At 38.2% G+C, this 27,278-nt stretch overlaps 1 protein-coding gene across 3 annotated transcripts in view; it reads left to right on the plus strand.

The window, feature by feature from the left end:
* Positions 1-27,278, plus strand: part of DLGAP2 (DLG associated protein 2) — a 532,593-nt gene that overhangs the window by 40,662 nt on the left and 464,653 nt on the right. The window contains exon 2 of one of the 3 annotated variants that reach the window (XM_060752711.2): positions 11,321-11,429. The exons of the other annotated variants lie outside the window; for them this stretch is intronic. Within the exon in view, the coding sequence (XP_060608694.2) occupies positions 11,415-11,429 (15 nt within the window). The 5' untranslated portion in view covers positions 11,321-11,414. The remainder of the gene's footprint in view (positions 1-11,320; positions 11,430-27,278) is intronic. 3 annotated transcript variants of the gene reach the window in all.

Consider the following 27,278-nt stretch of genomic DNA (forward strand, 5'->3'; position numbering starts at 1 on the left):
GAAGAAGATGTTTTCCTGTTGCATTCCTTGTGAAAACTACAGACATATGGTACTTGCCACTTGGCCTTTCAAAAAGATAGTGAAGCAGCACACTATTCTTTCCAGCCACTACTTGTGTTAAGGAGGGAGTAAAGAGCGCCCCCGCCCTCTGCCTCATACATATAGCAGCAGAAGTATCCATTAGGGCTGGGCGGTTTCGTTTTGTTAATTCGTAATTCGTTAAAAATTCGTTATTTTTTTTATAACGAAGCGATAACGAACCATTCTGGAGCAACTTAAAAACGAAACGAATTTTTAAATTTGTTTCGTAATTGTTTCGGATTCGTTATGTATTCGTTTCGTTATCGTTTTGAAGTCGTTTCGTTATTATTTCCGCATGTCTGGGGCAAGTTTTATAGTTGCTTTTTGTTTAATTAGTGAAAAAAACGAACGAATGAACAACAAAAGCAGCAGAGCTTTAGAAGTGTTTTTCAGTTGCCCCAATATATATATACTCTCCCATAAAACAACTTGTTTTATAGCATGCGCTCAAGAGACAAAAATGAAGTAGAGTTGGATAAAAATAACATATTTAGTTTACTCACAAACTTCATGTGTTTACCATAAACAGTTACAAAACTTATCAGTCCAGTTTCAGATATGTTTGAGACAATTCCCTGTGCCATCCAGCCAGGGCACCTCTCTTATAACAAAACAGCTGTCAACAGGTCACATAGTCAAAAGTAGAGGGAGAGCATGTGGTCTGCAACCCCTTCTGTAACTTCTCAGAAACTACAGAGTAAAGGAAACTGCATACCAGAACATACATACAGGAAACAGTAAGCAACAGGATCATAGATCAAACCCAGTTCAAAGCATGTATTGTGGAATTTTCTGCCTTGTGTGGAAAGGCCTTGTCTTCTAGCATATACGTAAGTCACTCCTCCCAGTTTTGTGTCATCTGCAAACTTGTCAAGGATTCCCTCTACTTCTTCATCTTGAGTTCCATTTTAAGAATGTTGAAAATTAATGCCCTACAGAGAGAACGTTGATGTTGGAAATGACAACTTTCTTCAAGCCTTCTCTTGTAATATATCTCAGTCCACACTGCCATATATTCCAGTTCAAAGAAAATAATGTGGGACTTTATTCAGCTCTGTGGAAGGGGCCTCCAATAGAATTCAAGAGGACTCAAATCAACTAGAAAATGGAGAAGAAAATAATAAATTAAATTTAATATGAAAAAATGCAAAATTCTACATTTAGGCCACAAAAAGGAAATGCACAAGTATAGGATAATTGATACATGGCTCAATAACACTATATGTGAAAAGGGCTTTGGGATTATTGTTAATATAATTTGAACATGAGCCAAACGTATGAGGCTGCAGCAAAAAAGTGAATTCTATTTTAGTCTGTATTAATAGAAGCATAGTTTCCATGTTGAAGAGTCCCTCTATATTCTGGCCTGACTTGGAATACTGCATACAGTTTTGGGCACTTCAGTTTTAGAAGAATATACACAAGCTGGAGCAAGCTCAGGAATGAGCATTGAGGATAAAAGGAATAATAGAATCATAGTGTTGGAAGAGACCTCATGAGCCATCCAGTGCAACCCCCTGCCAAGAAGCAGGAAAATCACATTCAAAATATCCCCAACAGCCTCTGTTTAAAAGCCTCCAAAGAAGGACCTTCTACTACCGTCCAGGGCAGAGAGTTCCACTGCTCAACAGCTCTGACCATTAGGAAGTTCTTCCTAAGAGTTATATTGTACTCTTTAAATACCTCAACGGCTATCATAGAGAGGGGAGGGAAGCCTGTTCTTGTTGTCTCAGGCCCCTTCACTGCCCTATATCCCAGAATCCAATCCCAGATTTTCTGCTTTAAACTGGATTATATGAGTCTCCACTGCCATATAATCTGGGATAAACAGATTATCTGGGATCAGATCCTGGGATATGGGGGCAGCATGGAAGGGGCCCTCAGACTAGGCTTGAAGTTATAGGAAAGTAGATGTCATTTCAACATTAGAAAAAAATCTCGTGACAGTAAAACGAGTTCAGTATTGGAACTAATTGCCTAAAGAGGCCACGGTTTCCCTTTCTCTACAATCCTTTTGAAAGAGGTTGGACAGCTAGTTACCAAAAAAAAAAGTCACAGAATCAAAAAGTAGTGCTTTGGACTAGATGACCAAAGAGGTCTCTTCCAATCCTATTATTCTTAAAAAATAAAATAAAATATTGTACACGTAGTCTCTACACAAACCAATTTAAATACTACAATAGCTAACAAAACAGACACATTACAACATCCTAACAAACCCTTTCCCTCCCCGTGAACCCACCATCTACTCAATGTGAATCTTACCTAATAATAACCCTTATAACTTCTTTATTAGAAGGTGGCACAGTGGGTTAAAGCACTGTGCCGGCAGGACTGAAGACCGACAGGTCGCAGGTTCGAATCCGGGGAGAGGCGGATGACCTCCCTCTATTAGCTCCAGCTCCTCATGCAGGGACATGAGAGAAGCCTCCCACAAGGATGATAAAACATCAAAAATCATCCAGGCGTCCCCTGGGCAACGTCCTTGCAGACGGCCCATTCTCTCACAACAGGAGCGGTTGCTCCTGACACGACAAAAAACAACAACAACAACTTCTTTAATAAATTCCTCTCGTGGCAACTTTAAAATCTACATTTCTAGAGATACAAATGCCAGCTTCCATTTTTTGTGAACTCTTCATTTTTTTCTCCTTGTATACCATTAGATAGCCATTTGTATATAATCTAATAACTTTCCTTTCCAGTCCCTTTTAGATAATACTTCTCTCCCCCCCCCCCCCCCCCCAGCCTTTACAGGATGTTGCTAATATAAATCTGGCTGCTTCAAGGCTGTATTGACAATTTTCATCATCTCCCTAATTTCCTCCCTAAATAATCCTAAAAGAAACATTTCTGGGTTTTTCTGAACATGATTGATAATAATTTTGTTTCCTTACCACATTTTCCCCAAAACTTTGAAAACTATGATTCTGTGACGTTTTTGTGGTACAGTCCAGGAAAACTTGGGCCCCTTCCACACAGCTAAATGAAATTCCATATTATCTGCTTTGAACTAGAATATATGACAGTGTGGACTCAGATAACCCAGTTTAAAGCAGATATTGTGGGTTATTCTGCCTTGATAAGTAAAGGTTTCCCCTTGACATTAAGTCTAGTTGTGTCTGACTCTGGGGAGTAGTGCTGATCTCCATTTCTAAACTGAAGAGTCGGTGTTGTCCGTAGACGCCTCCAAGGTCATGTGGCCTGCATGACTGCATGGAGCGCCATTACCTTCCCACCAAGGCGGTAATAATAATAATAATAATAATAATAATAATAATAATAATAATGATAATACTTTATTTGTATTTCGCCCTGTCTCCCCGAGAGGACTCAGGGCGGATTCCAACATAACAATGACAAACAGTCAATGCCTACATAAAACACACGATGCTAACATAAAATCCCAGAAAAACCCCACATATAAAAGTAACATTCAAACCTAACATCACATTAAGACCTAACATCAGTAAATTGAAACCTGACCTCAATAAATTAAACTACATGTAGTCAGACAAAATTCTATAATGACATAAATCTAAACAAGACATCCACATTAGTGTACAACAGCCAGCAAGGGATCACAAAACAGTGTGGGTTGGTTACCTAGTCAAATGAGGTCATTGGGCTGATGTGGACCAGGAAAGCCCAAATACGAAGTACCTATTGATCTACGCACATTTTCATGTTTTCAAACTGCTAGGTTGGCAGAAGCTGGGGCTAACTGCAGGAGCTCACCCCGCTCCCCGGATTCGAACCACCAACTTTTTGGCCAGCAAGTTCAGCAGCTCAATGGTTTAACCTGCTGCGCCACCAGGAGACTCTTCTGCCTTGATATTCTGGGTTATATGGCTGTGTGGAAGGGCCCTAAGAATAACTAAAAAGCACCAGGCAAAGAGGATTGGGTCATGAAAAATTCTACACCTCTTACTAAATATATCAGTGGGGGACAAGAACAACAACAACACATTAAACAAGAAATACATTTTAACACACAACATCTTAAATGCAGAATCATGTGCACAAAAGGGCAATGTAGAATTTGAATTTCAAACCACTGTTTACTTTTTTAAAACTCTTAAACTAGGAATTATTTCCAACATAAATGTATTTTTTCCATCCTCATTTTATTTATTTATATCTTTTTCCCCAGCTCTGAGATTCAAGGCATGTTGCAAAGGTTAAAACAGACACATTCAGGCCACTGGAAGCTTGATTAATAGACTTGTTTCCCAATTACCTTTTCAAGACCTTTCTTGTTATTTTATATAACCACTTCTGTATCTCATCTTCAGTGGGAAGGATCGTATTCATTGTTTCTCTCGGCCGTATTTCATTTTGGTGTTCCTACTAAATATATCTTATACTTGTTTCTACTCTTCCTTGGTGCTTCATTGTGAAGCCCAAAGGTTTATTTCGGTACTCGGGGGCCTGCTAGAAATCGATGCTGCGGTTTGTAGTGCACATTACACTCCTAGCTGAGCTCCCTTGTGCATTCTGAAATCAGACTTTATTCTGAGTCTTTATGAAATACACCCCAGAGTCATCTGCCCTTTCTATATCCCATTTGGCTGCTTATAGCTTTACAGGTGTAATTACATTCTGTTATGGAGTGTGACACATTTGTATTACAGCAATGCCCACATCGTATATTGGGCAGGAAGCTCATATTTGTGCTTTTGTATATATATTTTAAAAAATCCTGGTAGTATTCTGATCATTAAAATAAAAGTTGTAGAACCAATAAGTAACTAGCAGACATCCATATTTTATGGCATGGCACAGAATTTTACATATAATGTGGTCTACAAGTTTTATCAGCTGTTGTTAAGATAGATAACGGTGAGGTGGTGTTAGTATTAAGTGTATTTATGTATCCTCTTTCTCCCAGTGTGGGAGAAAGGGAATACCGAAGCAAGCTCACAATATAGATTAAAGCAGAATGCAGGAGAATAGACCATAAATTAAAAACAAATTTTCAGATTGAAAGAATTAGCTGCTAAAAAGATAACAGATAAGGAAGAAGAGCAAACAAACAAAATGCAGTATCCCCATTTTTTATATTAAAAAAAATCTGTAACAACAGCTAATGAATGGCTAAAGCCTGTTTAAATGCATCTTTATAGGAACAGATGTAATAGTATACCACTACTATTAGGATACTGAAAATCTCAGTACAAAAGATTTGGAGAATAATAACTGCACACACCTCTTACCTTTATCCCAGGAGCTCCCACGGCAAACCGGAAAGTGGTAAAATGCCATTCTCTGTAAATGCAGAAGCAATAGCTGGCAAAATGGCAAAAAAATGTGAGATTTTCAAGGGTGGGAATATCCCAGTTCTGAGCCGAAAATCCACATCTTCAAAGGTCATAAAGACGGGATTTCTTATTTGGATTTGTTCCTGGGTTTTAGATGCTTGTTCTTGATTCGTCAGTTCCTAAAAATAAGGTGACAGTTGAGTAGAACACAAGAACTTTTGTTTGTGTGCCAGAAACTTCATGAAACATGTGGAGTGCACATGTTTTCTGGCCAGGACAAAGTTGTGGCCCTTAGCAATAAGGAACAGACATGTATAACCCAGGAACAAATCCTGCCTTCAAAAATGGTCCATGAAGGGAACTTATACAATGATTCACATTTTCTCATTTTTTTAAAAAAATGCTGAAATTTCTGGTGGAAGTCCTGCAGCAACCATCTTGGGTGCTGCAAAATCCCACAACAAAGCAGCAAGTGTGGATGATGGAGGCAGAAATCCCAGGACCAACAGGTCTGTATCTAGACATCTCAGGTCCCAGGTTTATTTGCTCCTGACTAAAGCGTGCAATTTGGTGCTGTCTGGAACTGCCCTGAGGCTACAGTCCTGTGTACATGTACATGATTTCAGTAAGTATTTTTTCCTCTGGAAATTTTTGCCTAAGATTGCATGGTATGCTTGCAAAAATCCCATGAATATATCAATGCGCAAATATTATTTTCTGAACAGAAATTCTGCAATATGTGCATGTGGTTGATTTGCCCAGAAAAATAACATTTTTCTGCACAGGAAGATGTGAGTGCAGTAGTCTGAGAAACAATGGTGCTCAAACTTTACAATAACCCAGTGAAATGAGTTAAGCAGAGAGTCTAGAGAAAGAGTCATGGAGCCGCTGTCCAATTTGTAAAGTATACTGTCTCATCAATTGTTGAACAGTAAGTCAACACATGAGTAAATCCCATTCAATAATTAGGTCTATCCTAGTAAGAATTAGCAATAGGCCAACAATACAATTTCTTAGGTTATAGGGAGGGTGATTGGGGACTTTTTTCTACTAGCAAAAATATATTAATGCTGAATGGAAGGCTGTCTCCATAATGCACGGTTTTGTTTTGTTTTTGTTGTGTCAGGAGAGACTTGAGAAACTGCAAGTCGCTTCTGGTGTGAGAGAATTGGCTGTCTGCAAGAACGTTGCTCAGGGGACACCTGGATTATTTGATGTTTTTATCATCCTTGTGGGAGGCTTCTCTCATGTGCCCGCATGAGGAGCTGGAGTTGATAGAGGGAGCTCATCTGCCTCCCCCCGGATTCAAACCTGCGACCTGTCGGTCTTCAGTCCTGCCGGGACAGGTATTTAACCCACTGCGCCACCGCGGGCTCAGTGGGTTCAATGATGCACGGTGATATCTGGCAATTATCCCATTTTTGATTGGGCAAAATTAGGGAATACTTTTGAGTTTCCTAGAAACAAACTAGGGCAAATGATATTAACTTATGCATTGACTTACCTTTCAATAATTGATGAATGGGGTGTTTTTTAGTTGAGACTAATAAATAGGATTCTGCTTTTATTTTCAGAAATGCTTATAATATTAGATACAACCACACATTTGCTAATTTTGTTTAACCTAATATACATTTTTCCAGGTAAATTTTGGAGAGTAAGAGTTAAGATTTTATAATGTTAAAAAAGCCACACTATTTTTGCATTATGTCAGAACCATACAAGTAGACGAAGGTAGTTATAAGCCAGTCATTGCATGCATTGACTGAATTATTTATTTACAATATTTCTATCCTGCCTTTCTCAAACCCAAAGGCGACTCAAGGCGGCTTACAAATTGGAAACAATTTGATGCCATAACAATTTGATGCCATATTACTTATTTATACTTATTTATACCCCTGTAATGTAATTCTCAAAGTTAGATAAAAAACGTGTGGATTATTTCTAGTAGTATATATTAATTTTAAAAGTTGACATTTGTAAGGTGAAACCTCCATGTTAGCAGCCTTGTAAGAAATGTAACCTCCCAGCAGTCCTTGTGGTAAGATGCTATTTTTGCTTATTTCTTGCCTTCAGGGGTTTTATCTGCTGAATCATTAGTAATTGATTTTCAGATGCTAGGAATACTTCTTAAAAATATGTTACAAGCACCTTGTGTGCTATATAAAAATCCTGCCTTGCAATTTTAATTAAAGTGTGTGCTATCGGGACAGAAAATCTACCTGAATTCTAAAATGTAATATGAAAATAATATATACAACATCTTCTTGATGGTAATTAACTTTTATTTTAGTTATGTGATAACCAGAGGTCTTTATTACGAGGGCATCACTGCTGTGTTGAAACCTTAACCACCTTGAAAACGCTGCTGGTTATATGTGGGAGTTTAATTGTTTGGGGATAGAAATCTTAGGAAAGTTGCTTTTGTGGACGAAGGCTCCCAGAATTCCTGTGCTAGAATGGCCAGTGAGCATGATACCGTCATGATTTGGGGAGTCATGGTCCCAAAATGTAATTTTATGATGCTCTGGTTGAAGCTGACCAGATCTGAACTTGAGGTTCATTTACACTGTCAAATTATTGCAGCTTGGCACCACTTTAATTGGCATGGCTCAATACTATAGATTCCAGGGATTTGTAGTTTAGGTGAGGTACCAGCATTCTTTGACAAAGAAGGTTAAACACCTTATAAAACTACACCTTTATTACTTTACAACTTAACTTTGGGGCTGGGAGAAAGGTTGGTATTGCATTGATATTGATATTGGTATATTGGTATTGCATTGATATTGGTATTGCGTTGATATTGATATTGGTATATTGATATTGGTATTGGTATATTGGTATTGCATTGCCTCCTCTTTTGCCTGCCTGGATCTTGCTTAGTTACTGAATTGCCAGCAATGTCAAGTGACTTTAGATAGAACTGCAAAACAGGGGTTAACACGAACATGTTCCTTTACAACTAGTCTTTTCAGCAGCCAAAGATTTTTCATTTCATGCTGCTATGGTTTAATAACTGACATTTTTGTTCCTTGTTTTATTTGTGTGTGAAGTGAAGAGCCGTAGAAATGCTCTGAGAGGTATCTATGAAAGAAGGTGTATAAGGTAGAACAGTGTTTCTCAACCTTCCTAATGCTGCAACCCCTTAATACAGTTCATCATGTTGTGGTGGCCCTCAACCATAAAATTATTTTTGTTGCTACTTCATAACTGTAATTTGGCTATTGTTATGAATGATGATGTAAATATCCAATATGCAGGATGTATTTTCATTCGCAGGACCAAATTTGGCACAATTACCCAATACGCCCAAATTTGAATACTGTTGTGGTTGGGGGGATTGATTTTGCCATTTGAGAGTTGTAGTTGCTGGGATTTATAGTTAATCTATAATCAGAGAGCATTCTGAATTCCACCAACGATGGAATTGAACCAAACTTGGCACACAGAACTCCCATGACCAACAGAAAATGCTGGAAGGGTTTGGTGGGTATTGACCTTGAGTTTTGGCGCTGTAGTTCACCTACATCCAGACAGCACTGTGGACTCAAACAATGATGGATCTGGACCAAACTTGGCATGAATACTCATTATGCCTAAATGTGAACACTGGTGGAGTTTGGGAAAATAGATCTTGATATTTGGGAGTTGTAGTTGCTGGGATTTATAGTTTGTCTACAATCAAAGATTATTTTGAACCCCACTAAAGACAGAATTGGGCCAAACTTCCCACACAGAACCCACATGACCAATAGAAAATACTGTGTTTTCTGATTGTCTTTGGCGACCTCTCTGACACCCCCTTGACACCCTCTTGGTTGAGAAACGCTGAGCTAGAAGCTTGTCTGTTCAGCAGTGAGCTGAAGCCAGAAAAAATAAATAAAGATTGGTTCAATTGAAAGTAGAGTTGGATAGGAATAGTTAGGAAGAGGAGAATGGAAGAGATCTGAGCTGGTTGTCCAATACTGATGTGTGGTGCCAGCATAAGGCTGGATCTTTATTATGTATCTCTATTATATAACAAATCTTCACTTCTTTATGTTCTACATCTCTGTCTGGATATTTTCATTTCATAATTAACTGGGAAGATTGGTACTGCATTACTACCCTATGCTATGACTAGCAATTTGGTGGGTTTGGTTCAACTGCTGCTAAGTGCCTGGAAGGGGTGAATCTCTGCCACACAGGTTGCAGAGATTATTGCTGATGGCCTGCTGATGATCTGCAGCTGGGAATCTCTCTACAAAAAGAGGTCTGGAAGAGTTATTCCTTTGGGAAACAGTAATGTTGAATTATGGGATGTGTATATTGGTTGTTATTTCTGGGTTGGATCTCAATATCCACACCGTGTTCTTGATATCTGTCTTGAACTCTGCTGTATGCTGTTTTGTACTTCATTATCCCTGGGGATCTGAACTCTGGACTGATTTCCTGGCTTGACTTATGGTCTTGAATTCTGTTTTGTACCTTTGGTCTGTGAACTTCAGTTTAACCTAGCTCGTCTGACTTGGCTTTGGAAACCCCTGACTACAGTCTGTACCTTTGGAACATGTCACTTTGTTTGTATTACTTCTGCTCTGTGCTATTTTTCTGTTCTGTAGTAAATCCTTGGGATGATTTTATGTTTTAGTTCTTTACCTAAGTAAAATAGGTTTTTGGCATATCCTGGGTGTGTTTGGTTAAACTATACCCTTGTTATCAGGATTTATTTATTTATCATACCAGAAGCAAGAAGAGAGTACAGTTAAATGTATTTAAAAACACAAACAAAGTTTTAAAACTTGTCATTGTGTAAATGTCCTTTGACCAGAACTGCCCACTTTGGAGTGCCTCTGGTGTTGCTCTAAGAAGGTCCTCCATTGTGCATGTGGCAGGGCTCAGGTTGCATTGTAGTAGGTGGTGTGTGGTTTTCTCTTCTCTGCACTCGCATGTTGTGGACTCCACTTCATTATCAGGAGAGAAACTTGGACTGTGACATCCTAAAGTCAATGACCAATTGGTCAGATACAGTGGTGATCTTTAGACCCAAGTACTAGAACTGAGAAGTGATCTTAAAGGTCAAAGGACATGGTGAATGATAGGAGCCCAAGAGTTGGAAGTATCAGTCCAACTTGAATATGCTTTTGATTTTTTTTGCGACAGTATGCAAGGTTGAATTAATGTTATACATCTTTGTTTCTTGACAGTCATGGTGGGAGCACATGGAAAACATGTAGCATGAATATGTTATTTGGCTTCAGTCTATCTTTACAATTGGCTCTGCAGGTTAGGACTGATGGGAGTTGAAGCCTAGCCACATTTGTAGGAAAATATATTCTGCCTCTCCTTGTTTAGAGTCTATAGATATACAGCTGTACTTAAATTGAAACTGTAGTTGCAATGTTGCTCACCTTGCTTGGGCATCATATATGTAATCATTTCTATAGCTTTAGTAAAGACTGCACCATACCTCTGATCTTTGAATACAAAAGTCAGGCACTTTCCAGACTGAAATGGACATCAAGAGGCTATGTGGAGATCCGGATAAATAGTGGAAATTGAGTCTCCCATCACTGCCAGCTCACCCCACAGTGAAAAAGACATTGATCTGATACTGTCTAATCCAAACAATATTTGCAACATTTGAGATTTCCTTTTTTGCTAGATTAAAAACTATTTACATTTGTTTTGCGTAACAATGACCAGAAGCAATGGATCAGATCCATAATCCTTGTACCCAACATTTGCATAACATGCAGCTTGCAATTCTATACTTATTTGCTTCAGTTCCATTGCTGCCCTTGGTTGAAAGAAATGCTCTGTGGGACCATTTTTTTTTTACTATTAATTTGCTTTGACTTGCTCTTTACCCCTATATAAATACCATATGCATTTATCTTTTTTCTTTTGCAAAGGGGTGGGGGTCGGGTGCTTCTAACCTTTTGCTATGAAATTGTTTTCTTTTTTCCATTTCTATTCATTCCTCATCTTAGGGTTTCTCATCCCCGAAGTGTGAATGTAACTACCAGAAGTTCACCTTCTGCTGCTTCTTGTGAATGCCTTCAACGTGCACGAGACTCAGACATTATGGGGACAACTCAGGTACGGTTAACTTCCTAGGGCAAATGCCTCCTTTTTTTGAACAGAGTAAATATAATGTGCATTGAGCAGGCAAAATACAAAAAGTAAACTCTATGGTGACTCATGCTGAATTTATTCTGCTGTTCTTGTTGGTACTGAGTTTCCTGAAGATCAGTTAGATGATGTTCTATCAAAAAGTGGATCCTTAATGGAAAACTTGTAGTATGAATATGTATGTTGGATGGCATTATCACTACTTTTTTGCTTTGATATCTTGTTGAACATTTGCTTGTTTAATCAACCCTTTTGATGAGGACTGCAATGAAAAATATGTACATTTATGCATTTATGTGGCTGGATTTTCCAAACAGCAATAATTTATGACAGTTGGGAAGTAGCTGTGAAAAAGTTTGTGTTCAACTTAAATTCCAAATGAAAGTATCGATTTCAGTTAACTGAGCCATGTATTTTTACATAAAAGTAGCATATTGACTACATGCATACATTACATGATGTACACATTTGTTTCTTTATGACAGGCCCACATTCTAAAATATACAGTTTTTGGCATCTTGTTCCATCTACATAAAAGGAAAAGTTTTGAACACTCAAATAAGGGTCCTTTTATTATACAATACCAAAAACTAAATCTTGCTGTAAAGATCGCTTGAATAGCAAAATTATTTAGAGGGCAAATCAGCACAGATTGGCTCAATGCCCATGGATCAATATGCAGCTTCTGTTCTCTTGAAGATTCAGTGTGCAAGAAAAAAGAAGGGGCGATGCTATTCATCAACTATAGCAAAACTGATTTTAAAAGAGCAGCAACAACAAAACGATACACAAGCTTCAGGGCTGACCTCTAGGTTACTGCAGGTTATTCCATGCTTTTGGTTTCACCTTTTAACTTCTCGTCACAAACTCTTAAAGAGATGTCTCGGGTTAGCATTTCAGGGGCCTTAAATTCCCTACCTGGGACTTTTCAGGGCAGGGAACTCCAGACTTTCACTCTCTGGGAAAAAAAAAAACCTTACAAGAAACAACTGCATTTAATTAATTATTTTGGAGTGAGCATTTCTTTTCTAAGCAGGTGAGTGATGGTTCAGCCTTTCAGTAGTATACCTGTTGTGTGTGTGTGTGTGCGCGCACACACAAGGTAAAACAAACAGCTCACAAAAGTTAGACAGAAAGGCCTGTCTACATTTTGGTTTTGTTTTTTTTAAATTGGAATATTGTCCTATTACATAATGAGATGTCTTGGAGATGGGGCCCAAGCCTAAACAGATAACATTCACTTGTTTTATATGCATCTTATAGACTTAGCTTGAAAGTAATTCTATATGCAATTTTAATAATTTTATGCATTAAATAAAAGTTAAATTTGCTTTATGAGGAATCATAAGGCAAATTTTTCATGGTTACAGTCATATATGTGGACAGTAGAGTGTTTATGAATTCCCAATAAGGGATACTCAATCCATGCTCAACACTGCTTTAACTGCCAAGTCTCAATGCTATGGAACCATAGAAGTTGCAGTTTTGCACAGTCTTTAGCTTTCTTTTCCAAAAAGTACTGGTGATTCACCAAACTTCAGATCCCAAGACTCCATAGAATTGAGCCATGGCAGTTAAGGTAGTGTCAAACAGCATTAATTCAACAGTGAGGATGCGGCCTTGGTCTCTTCACCTTTCTTAAGCAAATTACATCTTACATGAGGAGGATCTGTTTCCCTGCTATTGGAAACAGGGCACAAGACAGAAAAGTTAAGCAGTAGTTCTCAACCTGTGGGTCCTCAGATGTTTTGGCCTTCACTCCCAGAAATGCTAACAGTTGGTAAACTGGCTGGGATTTCTGTGAGTTATGGGCCAAAACACTTGTCCTACAGCAACTCTTCCCAATCTTCAAAATTATGTGATTCCTTGAATCAAAATTACAAATATCCCAAGAACCTGATTCTTTGTTATACTTTGCTTTGAGCCTAGGTGATTGGGAGTGCCTGGCTTGGGCCATAGAGGATATAGTATATATCCTTACTTAGTAACAATAGACATATATTCAAAACATGGCAAAATGTTTTCATTACCTTTCTTTGTCCTGGAAACAAATACCCTGGAATGCAGAGAGTTTACCAGCATCTCTTTCATGGTCCCAGCTTACCTTACAATAACTTATTTCCAGTTCTGAAGCAACTCCAGTTCACTCAAGGCGCAACTCTTGGCCTTCTGCTGCCTGAAATCAAGAACAAGATGAAGATCTTTCCCTTTGTTTACATAAAAAAACAATCTGGAATGAATACTTTTTATTTCAACAGCAACAATAGAAGACTGTATTCCACAGCATGTGCAAACAGCAGGACAGATTAGGCATGTGCCACCGGAGGCTGGATCTACACTGCCCTATATCTCAGGATCTGATCCCAGATTACCTGCCTTGAACTGGATTATATGAGTCTACACTTCCAGATAACGTGGAATAAGCAGATGATCTTGGATCAGATCCTGGGAGATAGGGCAGTTTATATCCAGCCTGAGACTTGGGCTCATTTTGTCTTATAGTGCAGCCAGCAGGAGTCTTATGGTACAAGTTCTGTTTTAGCCATTCGTAATAAATTGCCAATTTATTTAAACGCAAAGCCTTTGGACCTCATATTTTGAGGGCCCTGGTGCTTCTAAATGGCCATCCCACAATGGTGCCAATACATCTATTTCAACTTTTTCTCCTTCACAATTGAAAACAAAATTAGGAAAATTGCAAATGAAACACTATAAAACTCATCTATTATTCCTGTAAAATTCTGTGAACGAGACCATATGATTTCACAACAGCAGCTTCATCTTGCCCTCCATCTCCTGAACATATTTCATACCATTGGTGTGACAAAGCGATAATTTTGCATCCTAGTTGGTTGTCTGTGTGTTCATTATTTTAATTGGGCAGATTATTTCTGCTGTATTATTGGTTAAATAAAGTATTTCACACTTATATCATTCTCTTCCTCAAACCAATGTGTTTGATGTCACTGGGGATACTGTACATTAAAAATACATTATAGATCATACATGTCAAACACAAAGCCCATGGGCCAAATCCTTCCCTCCATGTCATTTTATGTGTCTCGCAAGACTTTTAATGCCAGGGCAACATAGTTACATTTATACAGTCTTAAAATTACAAATAGCCCTTTCAACGCAACCATAAGGCTGATGTGGCTCTCTGGTGAACGTGAGATTGACACCTCTGCTATAGATGAATGTTCAGAACCTGGGTTCTTTTAAAAAAAAACTTACATAAATACAACAGCAGCACCCCCTAGTGTGTGCTTAACATGTCATAACATTATCAGCAGTACATTGCTTTGTGCAAAGCATATGAGTGCTTGTAAGAAACAGCAAACTGAAGCAAATGTTGACGAAGCACCTAGTACACAGTAAGGTTGTTTTTGCTTAAGTGTATTTTCAAACCACCTTGCTTTTATGCTTGTGTGATTCACATAATTTTAAAAAGAAATCCGACTTGCAAGAAAGTCTTCAAGGAGATGTACTATTAGGATTAATTTATTGGTAGAAGTTCTTCAAGACAGTCTATTATTAGGATTAATTTATTAGTAGAATATTGACTTACTGCTGTGAGGATGAAATGAATTTTATTTCGTTTGCTAGCGCTCATTTATTAGAGTTCTTCTACCAACATAATGTGGCTCTCTAGATCCAAATGTAGTATTGCTCACACATTATGATTATCTCAGTGTGGGGAACCTGTGCCCCGTGTCCTCCCGTTGTTGGACCATAACTCCCATTATCTTATTATTGACCAGTCTGGCTGTGGCTGATGGGAAATGCCTCTGCTTACAAAGAGACCACCTGGCAGCATCCATGTCAGAAGAGTGGTAAAATATTTCCTTCCACGCATGTACAGTCAACCTTACATAGCCATGGATTCTGCATCCATGGGTTTAACTGACCACAGGTTGAATTTTTTTTAAATCCCAAAGATATCCCAATAGTAGTTTCCTTGGCTTTATCTCCTATCCTTGTTGTATCCTGGTGGTCAAACTGCGACGAAGAGGACTGTGAGTTAAAGGAGCTAACCCAAGTTCACCCAGGGCCCTTCCACACAGCCATATAACCCAGAATACCAAGACAGAAAATCCCACAATATCTGCTTTGAACTGGGTTATCTGAGTCCACACTGCCATATATTTCAGTTCAAAGCAGAATATGTGGGGTTTTACTCAGATGTGTGGAAGGGGCTCCAGTGAGTTTTCTGTTGAGTAGGGACTGGATTTCAAGTATTATTTTCAGTTATAGAACATTACAAAAAGCAACTTTGTATTTGGTGCAGAATTTTTCTAATTTGCTCATTTTCTCTGCTGTGTTGCCATTTACCACACGTTGATCTATCCGTGGAGTCTGTCTCATTGGCCAACTGGGTGTTTTTCAGAAAACTAGTAAATGATCTTGCTCTTATTTTTGAATACAGATACAGAGTCATAACACAAGTCCTTTAATGTTTGTACTGTTTGGTATTAAACTAGAAAGTGCTGATGTACTTTTTATTGATGCGATTTTAAATTGCTTCTTAATAGAATAGTGTTTTAGCATAGGTTATTTAATTGGCTTTTAACTTAACCATGTTTTAATCTGTATCCATTATTTAATTATCCTCAGTTCTACAATGAAGGTTGGATATAAACTAAATAATGTGCTTGTATGCTGTTTCTGTTAAAATACATTGGTGCATAGGGGCCCGACTATGCCTGCATGCGTGGAAGGAAATATAGGGAGAAAGCTGGGGTCTATGTTACCCGAGTTTCCACACTTTATCATGGCCCTCTGCTTTATATAATCTGATATTTTTACACCCAAGGACATGATTCTCCCAGCCCTGCCTTTTTGAATTTTGCACCTTCTCATAACTCTATCTAGGAATTCTGTGCTTTATTGCTCAGCATGGTAGTATTTTTATGATATGTTTTATTGTGATATGTTCTTATTTTGTTTTGTTTGATTGATGGTTTTAACTTTGTGTTCTTCGAGTTTGTCCCTTTGTAAGCCTCCCCAAGTCCCCTAGGGGAGATGGAGGCGGGGAATAAAAATAAAGTTGTTATATTATTATATTAACTTTGTTTAGCTATGGATGGTGGATCTAATGTAGATCAGGAGCTCTATCCAACAACATCTTGGAAAGTTTTACATGCAGGTGGTATGCACTTGCTTTTTACTTACTTACTTATGTGCCAGGGATAAGAAACCTGTGTTTCTCCAGACATTATTGTTCTGCAACTCCCTGGGAGATCTACGAGCAAGTCCTCTTCCACTGTTGTTCCCCGCTGATTGATATTCAGGTATATTTAGTTCCCAGTTGCCAATCAGATGGTTATGGAATTACCTACAGCGGGGACTGAATGCAACCATGCCATCTGACTAGTAATCACTGAAACACAAATATTCCAGTATTTTGTATTATCCACATTTTGGATCTGTCTATCATTACATCTTGTGATACCCGATTCCATATCTAGCAGTACTTACTTTTATCTGTTCTGCATTCTCCTTCATTGGATGATACTTCACACATTACACTTCTTAGCAAAAAGGCTAAGAAGTGATAATATTAGATTGTAGTATAAGTGAGAGGAAAAAAATACACATGAGATGGCACTATGAAACCATTACCTTTGCATGAACAGCACTTAATTCAGCAGGAGCTAACCTCTATTTACATATGCATCATTTTGAGCCATAGGTATACATATAGAACTCTTCTGTGTGATGACCCTATATCATTACTAAAACAACTGGAAAAATGGCAGTCCTGTGAAGGAGGAAAAAGTATTTGTTACATAAGCAATTTCCTATAATTTAAAGGACACAGTCTTTCTTAACAGGTATCTCAGATTTGTGTTACTCAGAGAATGATGGTTAAGCTGGTCAATGATTATTGAATGATTATTAAATTATTACTGAAACAACAAAGATTTAAATATTGTCTCTTATATCACACATCTAATAAATCATTTATCTATAATATTAACAAAATAATATGTGTCTTTAATCCTTTTCTATGCCCCCCCCCCCATTTTACCATTTATCTTTTTAAAAAATTGGTGTTTTGTCGTTGTACATTTTTCTCTGTAAAGAAACCAATTACATTCTAGGTCTACCACAGAAATTCTAAGCGGCAGTAAATGAGGCCATGTGTCATATTAATTTTAGTTGTGGATTAAGTGCCATCTGAACATAATATGATGTAGGAGGAATGTAGGAGAGCATAGCTCCGGGATTTTTTTCTTCAGAGAAGGAATACTGGTGCCAGGATAACTTGTTATATCAAGTGAGTGAGATGATGCAGCTTTTAAGTTGTGTTATTTTATCTGGCAAATGATTCTTTCTTTCTTTCTTTCTTTCTTTCTTTCTTTCTGATTGATTTATAGCCTGTATTCCTTGTACTTCACATTAGATAACAAATTGCTAATTTAACAGTTTCCTGCCCTAATGCTTACAATCTAAAGATAGAGTACTTAAGGAAAAGGACATTGCAGTTTGGGAGTGTATTAAATCCAACAGATGCTGCTGGTTCTTCTCTCCCTCTGTGGCCAGGCAGTGGCATTTGGAATGAAGGGAGGGTCTTTTCTCAATTTCTAAATAGATTCTGAACTTTCCTAATAAATGGGATATAGTACTATGAGTTGCTAGTTAGAACCTGGGAACATTTTCTTTCTTGACAAATTATTATTATTATTATTATTATTATTATTATTATTATTATTATTTCTTACCTGCCTGTCCTCGTGATTTGAGGTGGGTTACAACATTGCTAAACACACAGTCATCTAAAAACATTATACAAAATACACCTATTAAAATATTTCTACAAATTATATGTTAAAATACAATAAACAAAGATTAAACACAAGACACAAGTTTAAAATTTGTGATTAAAACTAATAAGATTGCCCTGATCCACATATACCCCATCTGAAGTCAGAAGAAACGTCTACCTCAAAATATTGGTTGCTATTATTATGAATAGTCCCCAAGATCAATTTTCTGGCCTAAAGCTGGAAATAGCTTTTTGTTCTTTTTCTGCATTTCCTCATGTCTGTTTGCATGAACAATATAATCTTAAAGAACGCTAAGACCACTTTAGAATTGATTAATATCCAGGGAAGTAAAATGTGCAAATGTAGGTGCAATGGGATTTGCTCCATTAAGTTATCAATCAGGTCTTTTTAAAAAAGAAGGACCTGACAATGTAAGTGATTTTCTTGAACTGTTTCAACAAATTTAATAAGGTAATAATAGTATGATATATTGCTAACTAACATTTTCTAACTGTTCAGTACTGCTTACTGGTGGTCTTTCCAAAATGTAGAATTCAGACAGTCCCAATTCCCCCAGATAATTTATTGGAAGCACATTGTGTTATAAAGAATGCATAATTTGGGAACCACTATGTTAACCACAGCACCCTAGCCATTTTTTCTGGTCACTGCCAGATGTTTGACAGCCCATCTGTCTTTAGCCCTCTAGGGAGACAACAACTTTTGGATTCTGACTGAGCCTATGGTTTATTAATCCTCTTTTATTCAACTTTTTCAGTCGGTTTTAAAATGTCCCAGTTTCCCTTTCTTCATTCACAGACTATTTCAGTTTGAGTTCAAAGTACAAAAGTTTGTACTCAATTAACTCAATTAGTCCAGAGGAAGTGAAGTGGCTAAGTTTTCAATAAGCTCAAACTGAAGCACACTGCTGCAGTATCTCCTAATTGTATATTCTTTGCCATCTTTCTCATATTTGACTGTGTGGCTTCCCCACATTGCTTCCTGGGCAACACAGAAGTTCCTGTGCATCCAGTTCTTGTGGGTTTTTTCGGGCTATATGGCCATGTTCTAGAGGCATTTCTCCTGACGTTTCGCCTGCATCTATGGCAAGCATCCTCAGAGGGTGAGGTCTGCTGGAGCTGGGAAAAAAGGGGGGTTTATATATCTGTGGAATGACCAGGGTGAGACAAAAGGCTTTTGTAAGTGGGTTAGGTGTGAATCTCTTCAACTGACCACCTTGATTAGCATACAATGGGCTGACTGTGCCTGGAGCAAACTCTTCTTGAAAGGTGATTAGATGTCCCTGCCTGTTTTTCTCTCTGCTGTTTTAATTTTAGAATTTTTTAATACTGGTAGCCAGACTTTGTTCATTTTCATGGTTTCTTCCTTTCTGTTGAAATTGTCCACATGTTTGTGGATTTCAATGGCTTCTCTGTGTAGTCTGACATGGTGGTCAGCTTCCCTATTCCCAGAGGAAAAGTGTTCCTGCCATACATCAAGAGAACCACTGATCGCATAGGGAAGCTGATGAGGAAACACAACATACAAACAATCTACAAACCCACCAAGAAAATCCAACAAATGCTACGTTCAGCAAAGGACAAGAGGGATCCTCTCACCTCTGCAGGAGTCTACCGTATACCATGCAGCTGTGGACAAGTCTACATAGGGACCACCAAACGCAGCGCCCAAACAAGAATCCAGGAACATGAAAGGCACTGCAGACTACTCCAACCAGAGAAATCAGCCATAGCAGAGCACCTGATGAACCAGCCTGGACACAGCATTTTATTTGAGAACACAAAAATACTGGACCACTCTCACAACCACCATGTCAGACTACACAAAGAAGCCATTGAAATCCACAAACATGTGGACAATTTCAACAGAAAGGAAGAAACCATGAAAATGAACAAAGTCTGGCTACCAGTATTAAAAAATTCTAAAATTAAAACAGCAGAGAGAAAAACAGGCAGGGACATCTAATCACCTTGCAAGAAGAGTTTGCTCCAGGCACAGTCAGCCCATTGTATGCTAATCAAGGTGGTCAGTTGAAAAGATTCACACCTAGCCCACTTACAAAAGCCTTTTGTCTCACCCTGGTCATTCCACAGATATATAAACCCCCTTTTTTCCCAGCTCCAGCAGACCTCACCCTCTGAGGATGCTTGCCATAGATGCAGGCGAAACGTCAGGAGAAATGCCTCTAGAACATGGCCATATAGCCCGAAAAAACCCACAAGAACTGAGTGATTCCGGCCATGAAAGCCTTCGACAATACATTCCTGTGCATCGTTTGATGGGAGCTAGTGGGCTCCATGGATGACCTAGGGCTTAACTGGTGTATGCAGCAAAACAAAAAACAAAACCCTGTCTTCCTTCAAGTAGGAGGACTTGAAGGAATTTTAAATAGATCTATGTCCATCTTTCTTCCTGATAATTATGTAATGTATGCAGAGGCCAGGATATCTCACACACTCTGTTGCTGACCTTAATCAATTGCTTTCTGAGCTAACTGCACCCAAGGCAGCCATTACTACTACTATTACTACTACTACTACTACTACTACTATTTGAAACACAACAAGATGAGTCCACAGCAGAGAAGATCACTCTGCTGGCTGTTGTATTGGATCACACGTTGGATACTTCCCAAGTGTCTAGGACTGTGTGATGTATCGGCGAATAATGCGTGCAAATCCCAGTAAGGTGGCCTTCTGCAGCTGGCAGATGGTAATTTTGTCAGTGCCAATTGCGTTTAAGTGCAGGTCAAGGTCTTTAGGCACTGCACCCAGTGTGCCGATCACTACTGGGATCACCTTGACTGGCTTGTGCCAGAGTCTTTGCAGTTCAATCTTTAAATCCTTATATTGTGTCAGCTTTTCCAGTTGTTTCTCTTCAATCCTGCTGTCACCTGGGATTGCAACATCGACGATCCATATTTTGTTTTTTAACATGATCGTGAGGACAGGAGTATTGTGCTCCAAAACTCTTGTCAGTCTTAATTCGGAAGTCCCAGAGTAGTTTGATGTGTTCATTTTGTGTATCATCATCATCATCATCATCATCATCATCATCATCATCATCATCATCATCTGCTTAATCTCTCCCAAAGAGGACTCAAAGCATCCTTTGTTGATTAAAACAACTGGATACCCATAAACTCTTTTATATGTTAAGCCAACACAGAATTCAAGACTGAGCAGAAGTGAGTTGGGGATGACGGTGGAGTTGAGGGTGAAATACAAACAAAAAGTATAATACTAACCCTGTTCTAGTGTCCAGCCAAATTCAGGAAATAACAGCCAATGAGATTGAGGTATTCAGGCATATGCTGAGAAGGTTGCAGTAAAACTTAGGGACTTTGTGTCCTTTACACAGTAGTTTGATACCACTTTTCTTGTCATGGCTCCAATTACAAATTCCAGGATTCTACAGGATGGAGCCAAGGCAGATAATGTGGTACCAAATAGCTATAATGATGGGGGTGGCAGAGGGGAGGTGTTGACTGGTTGGGTAGATAGTATCCTAAACCATTCACATTTATTTGGCACCTGAGGCAGAACCCACCTCTATTTCCTTTTTGTCACTAAAATGCAACCAAATATATTTACACCCCAAATATATGGGGATGAGAATAGGTTGGTGGTGCAAACTGTGAGTGTAAGCAGGTGTTGTATTTTGTACAAAGCATCTGTGTGGCCAAGCTGTTTGCTTTCCTTACATTCCCATTTTGTATGGGAAATATTGCTGGTTTTTATTTCCACCCTTTCTCCTGTTACTACTACTGTTCTAAAACCCTTCTCCAAACTTACACAAGACCTTTTGTCAGCCTCTTACTGTGTTTGTTATTCAAATTTCCCTACATGTTTGCAAGTAAGTGGGAGGAAGGCAAGTTGGCCTTTGAGTGTTCCTTGCCTAGGCAAAACTCTATGAATATTATGGTATCACCATAAGTCAGCTGGTAATTTCAAGGTATGTTTACACACACAGCAGGGAGGTAAGAAGCTAAGATTCTCATTGGAAAGGGAAGAGCAAAGGTAAGATGTTTCATTTCCAAGCATGGGGTATTAGCTTGCTGACAGCATTCGCTGGCAGTGTTGATCTTGTTCTTGCTCCTCCAAACATTTAATTATGCGGTTGTTGTGAGGACGCAGAGGGAGATAGTAAGAACCTCTTCCTACCCTTCTGATGAAAGACTGCTTTGAGTGAATAGTTTATGAGAAAATGTGTACTTCATTAGTACTTTCAATCATGGACTAACCTCAGCAATTGTAGTAACTCAATAGTCAATAATAAGGGGCATCTCCCAGCTCTTAACCGGGCTGTGCATTGCAGCTAATACATTAATTCTTCATTTTTTCAATTTTCTCTGCAGCATACTCCAGGCTTTGTTGTAAAGCTGTAGTAAAAATGATGAGCATACCTGCAAAGGCAGTATAAGCATATTCAGATGAACATACTTGCTCTGTTCCACAAGACTAGGGGCATATCGTACCAAGGCTTTTGTTGGAATGATATTAAGCATATTTAGGTGAATTTGTTTTCCAACTCTCCTTGCAAACCTCCCTTGTCATCATAAAATGGTCAGGAGTAGAAAGTGTAGGAACAGAGCATCCTCTTCAGTAAATGGAAGATGAATCTATTTGAATTCTAGCATTCACGTAAAATATGGACTTGTTATTTTGGTTTTTAAAATTTTTATGCATTTTAATTGTATTTTAATTGATTTGTTTTAGTGATTGGATATTTTAATGTTTTTCATATTTATGTTGTGTACATTTTTTTTGCTTTTCAGATGTGTGCCACTTTAAATCTCAGTTCTGAGAAAAAGGTGGATTAATAATCATGATGATGGTGGTTATAATAATGATGATGGTACAGTTATAATAATGATGATGGCAGTTTGCAGATTGGAGCCTTATTGCTGAAATTGAGATAAATGATCTCTGTCTAGAGAAGATCCTTTAAGTTAAAAGTCTTAAATACATAGTTAAAAGTCATATTAAATGTTATTGATTTCTGCCAGGCTTAAGAGGACATCTAATATCCTCTGGAATGTGCCCAATATGACCACAGTTTGTGAATGGGGAACAGCATGTAAAGCAAGAGGAGCACAATTTTCCTTGGCTAAACAACTACAGTTTGTATTTTCTACTGGCCAACTAGATGCCTCTGGAAGCCCACAAGCAGGGCATGAGGTTAATTGCACCCTTCTGCTCACTTTATACACCTTCTGCTGGAGAATCATTCAGATGATGGACAGGGAGGCCTCAGCTTCCATGAATTTCTTGGCTGCATTCTAGCGTACCTTGACAAGTGATGGAAGGGTTTATACCTCCCCTTCATGAAGAAAATCACTTTTTGTTCCTGCAAGAGCATGCACCTGTTTTTACAAAGTAGATCATTTAAATCTGGCATCAAGTTTTTAATACTAATTCATGCCAAATTAGATGCCCAGTGGCTAAACTGAGTGCATTCTCAGAGAATAAATCCTCAGTACCAAATAGTATGAAGAAACCTCTTTCTTCAGAGCAGGATTTAGCAATTGAATGTTTGAATTCTTGATGTCACACACAGAACGAAGGCAGCTGTCTTGGTCATCCGTTCTCACCTTTCGTCATATGACTAAATCTCACTCCAAAATGTGGAATATTCTGGTCAAACATTTCAGGTAAGGGATGTTCAACCTTTACCTCAAGAAGATGAAAATGTTAAGACGAGAGACCACTTGAATCAAATTAAGTGCATTTGCATGATCACAGTACAGAATATAAAATAGTAGCATCAGGTGCGCATTTGTGTTTGTGAATTAGCCATCATAGATGAATCACAACATAGATATCAACAGACCCAATTACTACCAACAAAGGCATCAACAGATTATCAACAAAAACAGCAGAGCCAATTCAGGCATTAATCTGAGTCATTAAGTGTGAGTCAAAGGACATAATGCATATCTGTGGATAAGCTTTAACCCATTCCACTCCTAAATTACAAATAGTGTTACTTTTGCTGTCTCATATTATTTACTTCAATGCCTCACTGAAGTTAATGCTGTAACCGACTCACAGTAAATAGGGATAGCAGCTATCTTTGTATGGAATCGGATTGATCATAAATCTTCATGATTAAAAAAAAATCTCCTATACTAATAGAATTTCATGAACTTTACTTTCATACATCTTCTTCCACTATCTGGTTTTCACGGCATTTCTGAGCATTTTCTTTGAGTGATCAACTTTTAAATTACATTTACATCCCACAACTTTAAGCCTCACCTTTCTTCACTCATGGATTTCAAAGGTTCATATGCAGAATGCTGGTGACTGCTCTGTTTCATGTTTGTGGCATCCTTTAAGTTCAAATCATGTATGTACTATTATGTCAGAGCTTTCCAGACATTTCATGTTGGTGATGCACAGTTTTGATATGCATCATTTTCTAACACAATAATTCCGTTTAACTAGTGAACTAGAACTTAAACCAACCCCTTATATGGACACTTACATAAGTGCTAACAATGGAATGTATGGGGATGCAATATATTGCATGAAAAATCATATATATATTTAAAAATATATGATTTATTGCTTGTTTCACATAGATTCAGAGGTTTCTCATTATGTTTGTGTGATACACCTACACACTGCAGCAGATACACTAAAGTATCACGCGACACAGTTTGGAAAGCTCTATATTAAGTAATTCTTAGAACCTCAATTCCAACAATTCCTAACAGCCTACCGGTAAGTTGTTAGGAATTGTGGGAGTTGAAGTCCAAAACACCTGGAGGGATGAAGTTTGCCCATGCCTGCTATAGGCCCAGGAAAAAACAAACTCCTACGACTTATATTAGCTTGTATTGTTTTCCTCACTTTTGATAACTTTTGGAATTTTCATCATATGCTGGTGTTTCTTGGCAACACCATCTACTGGTTTTCATGTGCAAAATGTTGGAGATTATATCAAAGGAGAGTGTTGGCACTAAATGGTTTGCAGTACAGTGTAAAGAATCAAGGTATTTCCTTTAAAAATCTATGTTCTGATCTTACCCACCTTTACTTCAATCAAACTCCTTTGATACCTACCAAATCCATTCCTACAGATAAATGAAACTTCTTTAGGCTTTGTCAAAATGGTGGCCATTTTTTCTCTTAAATGTGGACTTAAAAAAAGAGATCCATTTACTATTAAACATTGACCTGTTTACTTTTCAATGAGTGGAGAAGTTTGTGTTTGAGTGTGCCAATTCTGCATTCATATTATATATATTTAGGCTTTGAGCCAAACAACAACCTGCTTTATCTCTGTGTAGTCAAAAATAGAGGTTAATAAAATTTATGGTTTTCAGTTCCCTATGCTGGTTTTTTTTTGGATGACAAGCTTTCCTTGATTTTGATGGAATACTACAATTACAGCTTAGACTTGAGACTTACTCAACTAGCAATACAATGAACTAAATGAAACTCAGCAGGCAAGAGCTGTTTTGCTGTCTATTTAGAACTGCAAATGTAAATATATGTGGGGTGGTAGGACATGGTAGCTCACATGTATTCATGCTACCAAGCTCTGTAGCTTAATTCCAGTTGCTGAAAACTAGCTATATTACATGGTCAGTTATGAGTAACAAGATAGTAGCTATAAAAATAATCTTTTGAGGCAGGTTGTGGGGTTTGATGATCCATGCATATTTTTTCATAACATTTTCTATAGATAGTGCCTAACTGAAATTTCTTTCACTGTTATATGTTGGAACAATTCAGCATTTCAGCAATTGTATTTCCTGGCTTGTTTTTGCTATCTCTGCTTTCTGTCAGTCCTGTGTTTCTATATCAACCACTTTTCACTTCCCCCACCAATTCTCCAACCTGCCTCCCACATGTCTTGCATAAGCTGTATCTACAGTTCATTCAGCGATGCTCCCAGTAAATATTTTGCAGAAGAAGTCCTGGATTTTGGTGATGTTGTCTCACTATACTGCATTGGAGAAAAGAAAGAGGCCATTTGCTATCTGATATATTAACAAAGCGAGAAAAATGATTAACGATGGAGAAAAGAATTTGGCAGAATTCCTATGTAAAATGAGGTCTCTTAATTCTTAAAAAGGAGAAGTCGGAACAAAAGGGAGGACTGAAAAATTGGAAGACTGTCTCTTTCTCTCCCTTCTCTGATATGTCTTTAAGATCAATGTGAACTTCCTTCACAAAAATAGCAGCAACTGGATGCTTTCTTGTAGGCATGGAAAACATACACAAATATTTTGTATAGATGTGTGTTGTTCAACCAACATGAGAAGTTACAATACGCTGCAAGAGAACATGGACATTTTACAAAATGATAGTGTGCATATACTTTCAAGCTATGTGTTGTCTTATGGTGATCCCACAAATTTTGTAGGATTTCACAGCCCAATATAAGTATTCTTGTTGTCTTGGTTTTTAGGCCTGTTCCTGGAGTTATTTGGGGCACTGATTGAGAAAATTGCATTGGGTAGACCACATCAGCTCTAGTTTCTTAGATATGGTGATCATGGTTTTCTGTGAGCGAGTAGATGAAGACTGGGAGATAGCATATGTTCTGCTTCTCAAAAACTAGAGCTGATAGGGAAGAACCAGTGTCATTATTGGACTCAGCAGATCTAACATTTGAGGCACCAAAATGTGTGTTGGCTAGTGTTTTCTTTAGCAATGAATACTCAGTGGTTGTTTTGCCAGTTCCGTCTCCTAAAATGAAGCCCACAGCACTTGGTGTTTGTTGCGGTCACCCATCTAAGAACTAACCCTGTTTAGCTGACCCCGATTAACTTCCAAGATCATCTAGTGTCATCGCCTTCCAGAAATTCAATTCAGAAAGAACCCTACACCCCAACTTTATGGATTTTTCTTCCAATAAACATTTTAATAACATAGAACTTTCTGACTGTGAGATCTGTTCAGCCGTGGAACTCTCTGCCCTGCAGTGTTGTGGAGGCTCCTCCTTTGGAGGCTTTTAAGCAGAGGCTGGATGACCATCCGTTGGGGTTCTTTGAATGCAATATTCCTGC

Source organism: Anolis sagrei, chromosome 1 (assembly GCF_037176765.1).
Source record: "Anolis sagrei isolate rAnoSag1 chromosome 1, rAnoSag1.mat, whole genome shotgun sequence".
Taxonomy (NCBI): Eukaryota; Metazoa; Chordata; class Lepidosauria; order Squamata; family Dactyloidae; genus Anolis; species Anolis sagrei.